General features: G+C 43.3%; 1 protein-coding gene across 1 annotated transcript in view; it reads left to right on the forward strand.

The window, feature by feature from the left end:
• The window catches only part of mafa (MAF bZIP transcription factor a), a 348864-nt gene that overhangs the window by 331237 nt on the left and 2243 nt on the right, over window positions 1-15384 (forward strand). Inside the window, exon 2 of the mRNA XM_078401742.1 lies at window positions 2655-2738. Within this exon, the coding sequence (XP_078257868.1) occupies window positions 2655-2738 (84 nt within the window). The remainder of the gene's footprint in view (window positions 1-2654; window positions 2739-15384) is intronic.

A 15384-nucleotide genomic window follows, 5' to 3' on the forward strand; every position in this document is an offset into this window, starting at 1 on the left:
AGGTCTCTGGAGCTGTGAGGCAGAAGTGCTATTTTTCCCTCTCAACCCCATTCTCCTGCCTTCTCCCCGTAACCTTTGAAACCATTACTAATTAAGAACCTATCAAAACCTATCAATCTCGCTGTAAAATGTCCAACGATTTGGCCTCCAGAGCGTCTGTGGCAATGAATTGCACAGATTCACCACCCTCTGGCTAAAGAAGTTCCTGCTCATTTTCATTCTATAGGTACAACCTCTTATTCTGAGGCTTGTGCCTTCCGATCCTAAACACTCCCACTACTAGAAACATCCTCTTCACATCCACTCTCTCTAGGCTTTTCATTATTTGGTAAGCTTCAATAAGATCAGTAGAAAGAGGGAAGAGATCTCTCACTTTCCTCAAAGAGGCAAACCTGTGACCCACCTCACTGTAGGAACAATGCGATATAAGATGGTATGCCATCTCATGCCATTACTGCCCTTGTCCTGAACTTCCCAGAATCAGATGATGGTTTTGTTTTTTTAAATTTTACCTCAACTATTTGATTAAAAAACCCAAATAACTAAACTCAAGGGCATGATTTTTTTTTTCTCCCAATTGCGAAACCCAGGCAAGGTGCCAGGACCCACATTGCTGGACAAAGCCAGGGTGAAAAGTGTAGGGGAGAAAACAAGCTAAATCCAGGAGTAATGGCTTGGTGGATCAAAGGCAGTTTAATGTAAGAATGAGTGCCAGACATCATCAGAGAAAGCCAAAAATATCTCAAAGCATTCGTCTTATGAAATTCTCTTGAGAAATATTATTAAATTTTCCTCCAAAGATTAACTCTTGAACTCGTAAAAGCTCCTTTCAATATTTTCCAGCTGTTTGAGTTTTCTGAGTAACCACAGTTAATGAGTCATGATGACCATGCCTTTTAATACCAGCAGGTTCTGCTGCTGCATTCACCTGATTGCACACATATTCCTGGTGAAGCAACTAGATTACCGGGAATGGCTTCCTTTCCACTCCCAGACCAATACCTCCAATGTCTCCTGCAGATCTACCCTCAGCCTACCCCAATTTAAATGCATCTCCTTGGTAGCACAGTTTTTCAGCTGGTAGAGCCATTACTATACAGTGCCAGAGATCTGAGTTCAGTCCCAACCTCTGGTACGCTGTGTATAGAAAATCTAAAGAAGGGTCTCGACCCAAAACATCACCCATTTCTTCTCTCCAGAGATGCTGTTTGTCCTGCAGGGTTACTCCAACATTTTGTGTCTATCTTCGATTTAAACCAGCATCTGCAGTGCTTTCTTACACCTGCCGAAAATCCACGTGGTCACGGGAAGAACGTACAAACTCTGTACAGACAGCACCCATCGCCAGGATCGATACCCGGATCTCTGGCTCGAAGGCAGTAGCTCCACTGCTGCACCACTGTGTTGCATTTTAAGGGACTGTGAGTTGGTAGATTAATTGGCCACTATAAATTGTTCTCATCATAGGTGAGCCCATCTGCTGTTGAAATTCCTCAATGTGCCCTCCACACACTTGAACCGAAATTCAGCTATATTCAAATTGTTACCAAACTCCACCCTGATGGCACAGTGCCGTGGGTTTTCTCCAGGTGCTTCAGTTTCCTCCCACATAGCAAAGACATACAGATTTATCAGTTCATTGACTTATGTAAATTGCCCTTAGTGTCTAGGATGCAAAATTGGGATAGCATAGAACTAGTGTACGGGAGATCATTGGTCGCTGTGGACTCGGTGGGCTGAAGGGCCTGTTTCCACGCTGTATTTTTAAACCAAACTAAACTAAACTAAACACTTCATATCCCTCTGCTCAATATTTGGTTCCCGGGTGCTTCCCTTAGCACCCTTCATCCATTTCTAGCCTTTTCATTAATCACGTAACTTGAATCATGAGTTTGAACACTTTGCAACTGGTGACCTTGGTTTTAGCTGCTGACTGTTGAACCCATGGGTTCATAAACATTGAGGCACTGCAGAATCTGGATCAGGTGGAAGAACTCGGCAGGTCAGGCAGCATCTGTGGAGGGAACTGGACATGCCAACGTTTCGGATCTACGTCAATGGTTTGACCCGAAAAACATCATATGTCCACATCCCTTCACAGACACTGAGAATTGAGAAAGGGGATTCATCTTATTGGTGTGTAGAAAGGAACTGTGGATGCTGGTAAACATCAAAAATAGACATAAAGTGCTGGAGTAATTCTGCGGGTCAGGCAGCATTTCTGGAGAAAAAAGGATGAGAAAAATAATTTTTCCACAGAGATGCAACCTGACCTGCTGAGTTACTCCAGCACTTTGTGTCTATCTTCATTTTATTAGCTCTATAGATGGTTGTAAATGGTTTCCATCTTTCCAAAATCTGATGTTCCTTATCACTTGAAGAAATATTTTTTATATGTCTTTGAGCCCATATTAATTATTTTGAATATGTTTTGAAGTGTGTAATCCTGAGGATGTCACTGTAGCCTTCAGTGATCGCAGGTGGCAAGAAGTGGGGGGAAAAAATCAATTTGTGAAAGTCATACTTTGAAAAAAGCTGCACGCTAAATTCTGAATCATTAACTATGTATGAAAGGACAGTAATTACAAGTGATATGATGTTGATTACGGTGGTAAAGCCGGAAGTATATAATGTTATCTTCTGCTTTTCTCCAGGCTCAACACAGCAAATGATGTTAATGGAGCAGCAAAGAATGGACAATACAACCTGAAAGAGGCTAAACAAATGCTCAGCTACAGGTAAGGATAGAAACTTAGAATGCCTTATCTGCAAACTTTCTCCTCGGCAGTTTGAGCCCACTGACGAAGAATTCTCCAAAAAACAAAAAAATAAATCTGAAGCTCTGAATTAAGAAAATGTTATAGGAGTATGAATAGATTATAGGAGCAGAATTAAGCCATTTGGTCCATCAAGTCTATTCTGCCATTCAATCATGACCGATCTATTTTTCCCTCTCAACCCCATTCTGCTGCCTTCTCCCCAAAACCCCTAACACCCGTATTAATCAAGAATCTGTCAAGCTTCGCCTTTAAAAATATCCATTGACTTGGCCTCCACAATCTTTTGTGGCAATGAATTCCACAGATTCACCCCCCTCTGACTAAAGAAATTCCTCCTCATCTCCTTTCTATAGGTATGCCCTTTTATTCTGAGGCTATGGCCTCTGGTCCTAAACTCTACCACTATTGGAAACATCCTCTCCACATCCACTCTATCCAGGCCTTTAACTACTTGTTATGTTTCAATGAGGTCCACCCTCATCCTTCTAAACCAACGAGTACAGGCCCAGTGCCAGAGGAGGTAGGTGAGGCAGGTACTATCACAACATTTATGAAACATTGGGACAGGTGCATGGATAGGATTGGTTTAGAAGGATATGCGGCAAACACGGGCAGGTGAGAGTAGTGTAGATGGGACATGTTGGTCGGTGAGGGCAAGTTTGGCCAAAGTGCCTGTTTCCACACTGTAAGACTCTATGACCCTCTATGACAACTTCATCTGGTTAACTCTGCTGGAAAAGGGAGCATTACTGCAAACACGTGAGGAGTGAATAGGAGGGTTAGATTGCAGTAAGTAAAATATCGGAAAGACACAAAAGCAAATTTGAATTGACTGGTTCCTATCTGCCTGCTGTTTTCAACTCAGAGGTTACAAATTTTCTTTGAATAAAGTCGAAACAAAATAGAACCAGCAGATCTGGTAGGTTCTGGGACAAAGCAGATAGAATTAACTTTTTCACATGAACCTTTTAATCAGAATTTACTTCTAATGGGAATAATCCCATAACGGCCATTATCCAGTAGCATGTAACTTAGGGCGGTCCCTGTGCTTTCTTCTACAACTTCAGCTGACAGTAAGCCTTGAATACATTAAACTAATCTATATGAGATCTTAGGTAGGATTTTAAATTGCCCTCTTGCTCGACTGATCCCGTGCCTGAGAGAGCATGCAGAGGGTACCTCAGTCAACCTCTGCCAATAATCCAGAGATGGTCTGATGGGAAAAAAGGCATGGGAGGATTGAATGGTTCTTACCCCAATATTCTTCTAGGATATTTGGTCGGCACTTTGTGCTGCTTGACCTAATTTGGGAACACTGTTCATGGCAAATTAGAAGTCATTTCAGGCAATCCCATTTGTTTCATGGCTGTTCTGTGCTTTTAAGGATTCAGAAGATTGTAAGTGTCGAAACAAGGAACTGCAGATGCTGGTCAATACACACAAGGACATAAAGTGCTGGAGTAACTCAGCAGGGCAGGCAAAATCTCTGGAGTGGCTCCTGTACATTGGTTGAGACCAAATCGGCAACCATTTCGCTGAACACTTACCTGTGGGGGGAGGCCTATGGGATCTCCTGGTTGCCAACCATTTCAACTCCCCTTCCCCATTCCCACACTGACCTTTCTGTCCTGGGCCTCCTCCATTGCTAGAGTGAGGCCACATGCAAATTGGAGGAAAAGCACCTCATATTTTGCTTGGGTAACTTACAACCCAGCGGTATGAATGTTAAATTCTGTAATTATGTTACTTCTCATAACAGTCCCCTCCCCCATGTCCTCTTCCTCCACCCTAGTAATTTAACCAGTTCCACAGTTCACCACATTGTATCCCTCATGAGATCATACCTTTCTTAGCCAACAATGGGCCCACCAGTTATTCACAAAATGCTGGAGTAACTCAGCAGGTCAGGCAGCATCTCGGGAGAGAACGAATGGGTGACGTTTCGGGTCGAGACCCTTCTTCAGTCTGAAGAAGGGTCTCGACCCAAAACGTCACCCATTCCTTCTCTCCCGAGATGCTGCCTGACCTGCTGAGTTACTCCAGCATTTTGTGAATAAATCGATTTGTACCAGCATCTGCAGTTATTTTCTTATACTAATGGGCCCACCAGGATGTCACCCAGCCTATGGTCAGTTGTTGGCAGACCTGAGTGCTCCTGGTCTTTTCTCGCCTCCAGTTCTTCACCCCCCTTCGCCCTCCAGCCCCCCCATTCTCCATGCTCTACTTTCAGTCTGAAGAAGGGTCCAGGCCAGAAATATCACCTATCCTTTTCCTCCAGAGATGCTGCCTGACCCATTGAGTTACACCAGCACTTTGTGTCTACCTCTGGGGAACATGGAACGGTGATATTAGGTGGTGTATCTGGGTCAGAACATGGTTGTGGAGGCAGGGAGCTGTGGGAGTCACAGAGGGGGAGCATTAGAGAGAGTAGATGGGTTAAAAATATGAATTTATCACATTGTCCTTGTGAGTACATCTCACTGCCCCATGTGCAGATAATTAATGGAAATTGCCCTACATTTTACCACCACTTTTATAAATGGTTCATCATTTTTCAGGTGGGAAAGAGGTGCCACAAAATGCAGTGTATCAGAGCAATAGACCCCCATGGACATTTCAAATCAATCTAGCCTACCCACTGCACAATGGTGACTGATGGAGGCAAGGCACCATTGACACAAAGGCCAAACCTAGAGAGGACAGTGAGGGGAGTTCTGAAAGTTGTAAAAAAAATTCCCATCTTTAGGTCGACCATCCTATCAACAACGAGAGAGCGATCCTGAGCTACCATCTACCTCAATGGTGACCTGTGGGCTATCTTTAATCGGACTTTACTGGACTTTATTGCGCTCCATACATTATTTCCTTTTCCTTGTATCGGTACATTGTGGATGACTTGACTGTAATCACGTATCGTCATTTCACTGACTGGATAACACACAACAAGGAAGGTTTTCACTGTACCTCAGTAGACATTACAATAATAAACTAAACTAAAACTAAAGCAGAGAAAGTTATAAGGAAATACGGCACAGAAAAAGACTCTTCGACGAATTAAGTCCAAGCAGACCACTTAAATGTTGTCTCTGCTAACCTTACACTGGATCCAATTTTTTATTCACCCCACATCCCTGTTCACTCCTGCCCAGATTCCACAGTCACCTCCATACACTCGGGTTCAACTTACACTCACCAATCAACCTCTCAATCCACTTACTATGGTGATATGGGAAGAAAACGGAGCACCTCTGAGAAACCCAATGGACACAGGGAAAATGACCATGACCATAAGACATAGGAGCAAAATTAGGCCAATCAGCCCTTGAAGTCTTCTCCGTCATTTGATCATAGATGATCTATTTTTCCCCTCTCAACCCCATTCTCCCGCCTTCACCTTGTAACCTTTGACGTCCTTCCTAATCGAGAACTTATCAATCTCCACTTTAAAAATACCCAATGTCTTGGCCTCCACAGCCGTCTGAGACAATGAATTCCAAAGATTTACCACCCTCTGGCTAAAGAAATTCCTGCTCATCTCCATTCTAAAGGTACGTCTTTTTATTCTGAGGCTGTGCCCTCTGGTTCCAGACTGTCCCGCTACTGGAAACATCCACTTCATGTCCACTCTATCTAGGCTTTTCATATCCGTAGGTTTCAATGAATGTGCAAACTCTACAGACAGCAGCGGAGGTTAGGACTGAACCCAAGTCACTGGAACAATGGGAAACAAGTGCTACCTTGCCATTTGGCCACCCTTAATGTTTCAGGTCAATAACCTTTAATCAGATGACCTTCCTTTCACTATAATGAAATTGGAAGCCCTTGCTAACTTAAGGTAGAAATTAATGAGGTGTTTGAATAAAGCTATTTATATTCATCCTGGTTAGAATATATAAATCCCTGCCATTCACTGTCTTTGAAAGAGTACCCATAAAATCTTTTGAAAGAGATTTAGATATTTTGAAAAGGGAGCATTAATGCGCATGTATGGGGAATGAGTAAGAGAGTGGGATTAAAGTGAGTTGATAAAATATTGGAAAAATACTAAAGCAACGTTGATAGATTGAATGATCCTTATCTGGTTTGATTAGTCTTTGCTTGAAAAAACACAGAAAATACGGCTCAGCATCTTTGAGTATCACGGAAAGTGACTGTGGATATTTCTGCACCGCTCTTCATTGTATATTTCCAGTCCTGGCAAGGAGAGAATGAACTAGTTCCAGTATTAGTGACAAGGAGAGGTTGGACAAACTCAGGATTGTTTTCTCTAGAACGCAGAAGGTTGAGGGGAGACCTGACAGAAGTATATAAAATGACGAGCAGCAGACATAGGGTGGACAGTTAGAAACTTTTTCCCTGGATGCAAAAGGTCTAGAGGGCATAGCTTTAAAGTGAGAAGGGAAAATTTGAAAGGAGATGTGCGTGGCAAGTATTTTTTTACACAGTGGATGCCTGGAACCCGCTGCCAGGGGTGGGGATGGAAACAGATCTGATAGTGCCATTTAAGATGCTATTAGATCGGCACACGGATATGCAGATGGGGGGGGGGGGGGGGGTATGGATCATGTGCACAAGGTCAGAAGTGATAGGAGCAGAATTAGGCCATCCGGCCCATCAAGTCTACCCTGCCATTCAATCGTGGCTGATCTATCTCTCCCTCCTAACCCTGTTCTCCTGCCTTCTCCCCATAGCTCCCGACACTCCTGTGCAGGCAGATGAGACTGGTTTATCTTGGCATCAAGTCCAGCACAGACACTGTGGGCTGAAGGGCCTGTTCCCCTGCTGTATTTTTCTATGTTCTGTGTTCTATGGTCAGTCAATGGACAAAGGGAAACATTGCAATGGCTGCAAATGAGTTGCATTGTTCAGTTTTAATCATAATTTAAGCATTACATTTCCCTTCTCTATTATCTCTTGTTATCCTTTGACTTGTAATCTCAATTACCATCTATATCTCTATAATGTGAAGGCACTCATCTAGTTTTAAACTTACAACTGAACTTGATGAATGTCATTGTTAAAAATTAAACTCTTAAATGGGTTTGCAACCCACGCCACTTTTACTGACCATAAATCTTACTCCTAATTTCTCACCGACATTGGAACATTGAGGTGTATTTAGAGCAGAGTGGGATAAACAGAATTATAGCACATTGTTGTTTTTATTTCATTATAGTTCTGCTTAAGAATTGCAAAATAATTATTTTACCATGGTCTCCTGCGGATTGTGTTGTTCTGTATAATACGGTAGATTCTCACACTCTCCAATCAGTGTTGTTTGGCTTTGAACTGTTAGCAAAGGCTTTCAGTTTATTGGCATTTTGTCAAAAGGCTAAATGCTGATTGAGTGAACATAAAGGTGGAATTCTATTCTAAGATTCAGAAGACTTCTATTAATCAATCCATGCACCTTGCCTGGAATTGCTTGAATTTGCAGTACGGACAAAAGACATTTGGCCAACTGAGTGTATGTTGGCCAACAAGATACTATCCCATTCCTAATTTCCAGTTTACTTCAGCTTAGTTTATAGATACATCGAGGAAATAGGCCCACAGATTCTGCTCCAACCAACGAGCACCAGCACACTTCTGTCCTTCTCACTAGGGGTAATTTACAGAAGCCAATTAATCTACAAACCTGCAGGTCTTTGGAATGCGGGAGGATACCGGAGCAACCTGGGAAAATCCACATGGTCACAGGGAGAACGTACAAACTCCGTACAAACAGCGCCCATAGTCAGGATCGAACCCGGGTGTCTGGTGTCGTAAGGCAGCAACCCTATCACTGCACCACTGTGCCGCACTGTAAATTAAGGCACATGAAAAGTCATCTAACATACCCTTTCATGCAATAAGATTGAACCTCCGTTATTCTCTGGCTGAAACAAAATTTCCTTAGCCCTCCCTCACAAATCCTTTTGCCGACTACCTTATGTCTATGTTCCCAATAGTTACTGACATTTTTGTTTCAAATTTATCCAGGCCTCTCATGACTTTATATCATTCAATTATCTTTTCTCCTCAGCATCCTTATTTTCAATTCCCCAGTCCTGTCAAACATCCTCATAGATTTCCCCTATAACCTCAAGTGCTGACACAGCTTTCTTGAATCTGGTTCATTTGTACCATTCAATTAACTCAAACTTCCAGTTAACTTGATTTGCAAACAGAAAGTAATGTTGATATTTTGGTTGGTAGAGTCATAGAGTCTTACAGCGTGGAAACAGGCACTTCAGCCCAACTTGCCCACACGGGCCAATACACTAGTTTCACCTGCCTGCGTTCGGCCCATATCTCTCTAAACCTGTTCAACCCATGCACCAGTCTAAATGCTTCTTAAATGCTGCGAGAGTACCTGCCTCAACTACTGCTTCTGGCAGCTCATTCCATACACCCATGTAATAAAAAATTTACCCTTCAGGTTCCTATTAAATCTTTCCCTCACCTTAAACCCATGTCCTCTGGTTCTCTATTAGGAAGTTAGGAAGAGGGGATGTTCAACGAGATCTGGGTGTCCTAGTGCATCAGTCACTGAAAGGAAGCATGCAGGTACAGCAGGCAGTGAAGAAAGCCAATGGAATGTTGGCCTTCGTAACAAGAGGAATTGAGTATAGGAGCAAAGAGGTCCTTCTACAGTTGTACCGGGCCCTGGTGAGACCGCACCTGGAGTACTGTGTGCAGTTTTGGTCTCCAAATTTGAGGAAGGATATTCTTGCTATTGAGGGCGTGCAGCGTAGGTTCACTAGGTTAATTCCCGGAATGGCGGGACTGTCGTATGTTGAAAGGCTGGAGCAATTAGGCTTGTATACACTGGAATTTAGAAGGATGAGGGGGGATCTTATTGAGACATATAAGATAATTAGGGGATTGGACACATTAGAGGCAGGAAACATGTTCCCAATGTTGGGGGAGTCCAGAACAAGGGGCCACAGTTTAAGAATAAGGGGTAGGCCATTTAGAACGGAGATGAGGAAGAACTTTTTCAGTCAGAGAGTGGTGAAGGTGTGGAATTCTCTGCCTCAGAAGGCAGTGGAGGCCAGTTCGTTGGATGCTTTCAAGAGAGAGCTGGATAGAGCTCTTAAGGATAGCGGAGTGAGGGGGTATGGGGAGAAGGCAGGAACGGGGTACTGATTGAGAGTGATCAGCCATGATCGCATTGAATGGCGGTGCTGGCTCGAAGGGCTGAATGGCCTACTCCTGCACCTATTGTCTATTGTCTATTGTCTATTCCCCTACTCTGGGAAAGAGACTCTGTGCATTTACCTATTCTGAAAGTCTATTCTGAAAGTCATGATTTTGTACAGTTTACAGATAACTTTAGGTTAACTGCATAACCTTCCCCCTCTCCCTTCTTACCTCATATAATATCGCCCCCCTCCCATTCTGTGCCCCCACCTGGATTTGCACCTATTTCTCCCCTACCCATTTCCCTTCCACCTACATTCCTTTATCTAGCTTCACAATTTGCATTCTTAAATCCTTTTGTTTCACACCTTCTGTATTTTCATCTCTGGCCTTTGCCGAACCATCAGCCCATCAAATAACCTTCCTCACCTGCATCAACCTATTACTTGCCACACTTTGTCCTGCCCCTTCTCTCTTCCAGCTTTCTTTCATCTCCACCCCCTACAATGATTCTGAAGAAGGGTCCTGGCTCAAAATGTCACCTATCCATGTTCATCAGAGATGTGTAGAAAGGAACTGCAGATACCGGTTTATACCAAAGATAGACACAAAATGCCGGAGTAAATCAGCGGATCAGGCAGCACCTCTGGAAAAAAGGATGGGTGATGTCATCAGAGATGCTGCCTGACCCACTGAGTTACTCCAGCACTTTGTGTTTTTTTTGTAACTCTGCAGTTCCTTGTTTCTACATTGTAAATTACCCCTATGGGTAGGTACTGGATGGAGCTCAATGAGAATAAAAAGTGGGATTTGTATTACTAGTATAAATAGGTACCGAGGAACAGCAGATGCTGGAATCTTGTGTAGGACACAAAGTGCTGGAGTAAGTCAGTAGGTCAGGCAGTGTCTCAGGAAAATATTGATCACAGTGGCACGGTAAAATGGAGATACAAGAAACTGCAGATGCTGGAATCTTGTATAGAACACAGAGTGCTGAAGTAACTCAGCGGGTCAGACAGCATCTCTGGAGATGGACGGTTGATAGTCAGCATGGACTCGATGGGCCGAAGGGCCGGTTTCTATGCTGTATCTCTCTCCAATTCTTTGATTTTCCACTGCTGGAAAATGCATGCAATCCAAGAATGGGATCACACCACGCCATTTAGATCGCTGAAGCTAATCACGTGGAAATTCTGGCTATCTAGCAACAAACCATCGTCCCTCTGGGCTCCAAGGCACAGAGGCAAGGGGTAACACCCAGATTTGCTATTCCGGTCACAACCTGTCAACTCAGCACAGGCCTGGAATTAACAAGTAATCTCTTCGAAGGGTTAACTTCCATTAGCTGCATAACAGGCTTATTGCATGCATTGTCTTCTTTGTGTGTTTTTTTTGCTGAAATGTTTTTCGCCTGACCACAGTTAATGGTCGACAATGGCTTCTAAAGAGGCATTCACCAGATTTAAACCTGCTAAAAATTCATTTTATCAGAGTCTGCCACTATTCACTTCCACACAGACAGATGGATGATAGCCACAACAGGTTTATATGTTGCACACCATTAGCTACCTTCCTTCAATATTCAGCAAATAGTGGCAAGATTCTCTATCACTGGGGCATCCATAACATCCCGACAGGTTTATAACTGCTCTGCTCGAAGTGAACACATTTCCCTGTCTCCAGCTTGCAGCTAACACAGGCTTTCGGCTAGAATGTAAAAATCATTCTTCACAATAAATGTCAGGTTGAAGTTGCACGCCACTTTTTACATTTCTAACTTGACGATCCAAATGAGGTGACTGCAGGGATTGGGCAAAATCATACCTGCTAGAATGTAAAGTCACATCATCTCTTGCTTTCAGGTTTATTTCTGTTTAATGTATGTGCAGATGGAGCAAGCCGCACAGATAAATTTAAGGGGAAGCTTCAGAAGTGCTCTGTGGAGAAACGTTGGGAGATGGGGATGGTGAGACAGAATGAAGTAGCAAGGGAGCAGCCCCAAGTGAAAGGGAGAAGTTGGCACTGATGATGTGGGCCGAATGGCCTGCTTTTGTTCTGTAATTCAATGTAATTCCATTCGCCTGTTACCCCAACGTCTTGACTCCGGTTTCAATTTCACTGCTGTTCAGTTGACCATTTTCCATCCATTCACGTTGACAAATTGAGAAACATAAATTGGCCAGATGTAGTCCAAAAGCTCGGTGGTAGAGATCTGGGAGATGTTTGGGTCTGTGCCATTGTAGGACATTGACAAAGTCTGCAAACTCTTGTTAGGATCCTTCCATTAGCCAGCTTCAGACTTTCAAGATACAGTGTGGAAACAGGCCCTTCGGCCCACCGAGTCCACGCTAACGAGCGATCAACCCACACACTAGCGCTATCCTCCACACTAGGGACAATTTACAATTTAACCAAAGCCAATTAACCTACAAACCTGCATGCACTTGGAGTGTGGGAGGAAACCGGAGCACTCGGAGAAAACCCACATGGTCACAGAGAGAATGTAAAACTCCATGCAGACAGCACCCATAGTCAGGATCGAACCCGGGTCTCTGGCGTTGTAAGGGAGCAGTTCTGCCACTAGGCCATCGTGCCGCCCTGTACCTACCAACGTAGGCAGCTGCCATCATCAGTTTACCCTGTGCCAGGCCTGTCATCTACAGGCCCTTTGTCCAGTCCATATCCAAGTTGAAAAAATTATTGTTTCAAACACGAATGTTTGCTCAAAATTAAGAAGCCATTTACGTACATATGGAGTCATACAGCAAGGAAACAGAGCCTTAGGCCCAATTTGTCCATGCCAACCAAGATTACCCCTTTTGCCAACAATTGGTCATCACTCTGAACCTTACCTATCCATGTATCTGTCCAAATGTCTTTTACAGGTTGTTACTGTCCTTGCCTCAACTACCTCGTCAGGCAGCTTGTTCCATATACCCACCAGCCTCTGATTGAAAAGGTTGCCCCTCAGGTTCCTATTAAATCTTCCCCCTCTCACCGTAAACCAATATTCTCTGGTTCTTGATTTCTCTATAATGAATAAAATACTTTGTGCATTCGCCCAATCTATTCCACATGATTTTACTTGCACTGCTAGTAGGATCGCCTTTTCAGCATGGATAGGTGATGTTTCGGGTTGGGACCCTTCTTCAGCCAAAATCACAAAGGGGGAGCAATAAGGGAGGGTGTGACAGAAATCCTGTACTTTGTCTCCTTTATTGAAGGAAGAAGAGTCCTGACCCAAAATGTCACATATCAATGACCTATTCGTGTTCTCCAGAGACGCTGCATGACCCACTGAGTTACTCCGGCACTTTGTGTCCTTTATTGTAGGAAGAAGTGTCCTGACCCCGAAACGTCGCCTATCCATGTTCTCCAGAGATCATGCCTGATCCGTTGAGTTACTCCGGCACTTTGTGTCCTTTTTCGTATACATCTGTACTTCCTTGTTTCTATGCCTGCCTGGTTTAACCTGGTTTCAACCATTACCTTCTCCTCAGGCAGGCATTTGAAGGGTTAGAAACATAGAAAATAGATGCAGGAATAGGCCATTCGGCCCTTCGAGCCAACACCGCTGTTCAATATGATCATGGCTGATCATCCTAAATCAGTACCCATTCAAGTTTTCTCCCCATATCCCTTGATTCCGTTAGCCCAAAGGGCTATATCTAACTCTCTCTTGAAATCATCCAGTGAATTGGCCTCCACTACTTTCTGTGGCAGAGAATTCCACAGATTGCCAACTCTCTGGGTGAAAAGGTTTTTCCTCATTTCAGTCCTAAATGGCCTACCCGTTATTCTTAAACTGTGACCCCTGGTTCTGGACTCCCCAACATGGGGAACATTTTTCCTGCATCTAGCCTGTCCAATCCCTTAAGAATTTTATATGTTTCTATAAGATCCCCTCTCATCCTTCTAAATTCCAGTGAATATAAACCCAGTCGATCCATTTAACAGGCATCTTTACACAGACTGTTCAATTGACACAGCCACTGCAAATAATGGCAAGGAAACGCCTACTGACTAAGATAAGAGCTATTTTCTCCAGCCGTGCGAGGTGTGGGTAAATCTCCCTCATCTCAGCTCTGACATTTTATTTATCTTCAGTAAAGAGATGTTGCAATGGCAGCTGAAACCTCACTAATAGCTCCAGAGATATTGTGGGATTTGTTCACATCTGACATTTAATCTGTTACAGATGCCTTCATCAACTTCAACAGACAAACAGTTGTATTTAGATTTTTTTAAAGCACCAGACATAGGTTTGGGCTGGTGGATGAGAAAGAACAAATAGTCTAATCGCAATTACCTTGCGATATATTTGCCATGATTCATAAATATAATTCTTAAATATTTTTGTCATAAAGTTAATTCTAATATTATTCTTTTTCAATGGTTCTCTACTGGGATTTACTCCTTTTCTATATTATGAATGGTCTTAATCAACTACAATCAGATCTTGGGGAATCCACACTAAATTAGTTTCAGTTTGGAGATACAGCGTGGAAACAGGCCCTTCAACCCACCGAGTCCATGCTGACCATCGATCACCCATTCACACGAGCTCTATGTTCTCCAACTTTTACATCCACTTCTTACACATTATGGGCAATTTAGGGAGGACAATTAACATGGAAAATATAGAAAATAGGTGCAGGAATAGGCTATTTGGCCCCTCGAGCCAGTACCACCATTCAATATGATCATCCAAAATCAATACCCCGCTCCTCCTTTTTCCCCATATCCCTTGATTCCTTTAGCCCCAAGAGCTAAATCTAACTCTCTCTTGAAAACATCCAGTGAATTGGCCTCCACTGCCTTCTGTGGCAGAGAATTCCACGGATTCACAACTCTCTGGGTGAAAAAGCTTTTCCTCATTTCGGTCCTAAATGGCCTACCCCTTATTCTTATACTGTGACCCCTGGTTCTGGACTCCCCCAACATTGGGAACATTTTTCCTGCATCTAGCCTGTCCAATCCTTTTAGAATTTTTAATTGTTTCTATAAGATCCCCTCTCATCCTTCTTAATTCCAGTGAATATAAACCCAGTCGATCCATTCTTTCTTTCATCCAACCTAAAAACCCGCATGTCTTTGGGATGTGGGAAGAAACCAAAGCACCCGGAGGAAACTCACATGGTCACAGGGAGAACGTGCAAACTCCACACAGACTCTCGCCGAGGTCAGGATCGAACCTGGGTCTCTGCTGCTGTGCGGCAGCAGCTCTACCAGCTGCACTACTATGCTCTAAGACCTATGACCACAATTAAAATATTGCTGAGGCAGTGCATTCAATGACCATGTCCACTTCTATTAATTTATCCATTTCTCCCTGACATCATTCATTGTAAGCACATGTTACGATGGAACACAAAATCGTAAGAAAATCAATAGTTTAGCATTTTTAAAAAGGGTCTCATCACAATCCTTTAACAATAATTGAACTTGTTTAATTCTCAAGCTAGTGGTAACACTCATT

This window comes from Rhinoraja longicauda, chromosome 6, assembly GCF_053455715.1.
Source record: "Rhinoraja longicauda isolate Sanriku21f chromosome 6, sRhiLon1.1, whole genome shotgun sequence".
NCBI classification, from domain to species: Eukaryota; Metazoa; Chordata; class Chondrichthyes; order Rajiformes; family Arhynchobatidae; genus Rhinoraja; species Rhinoraja longicauda.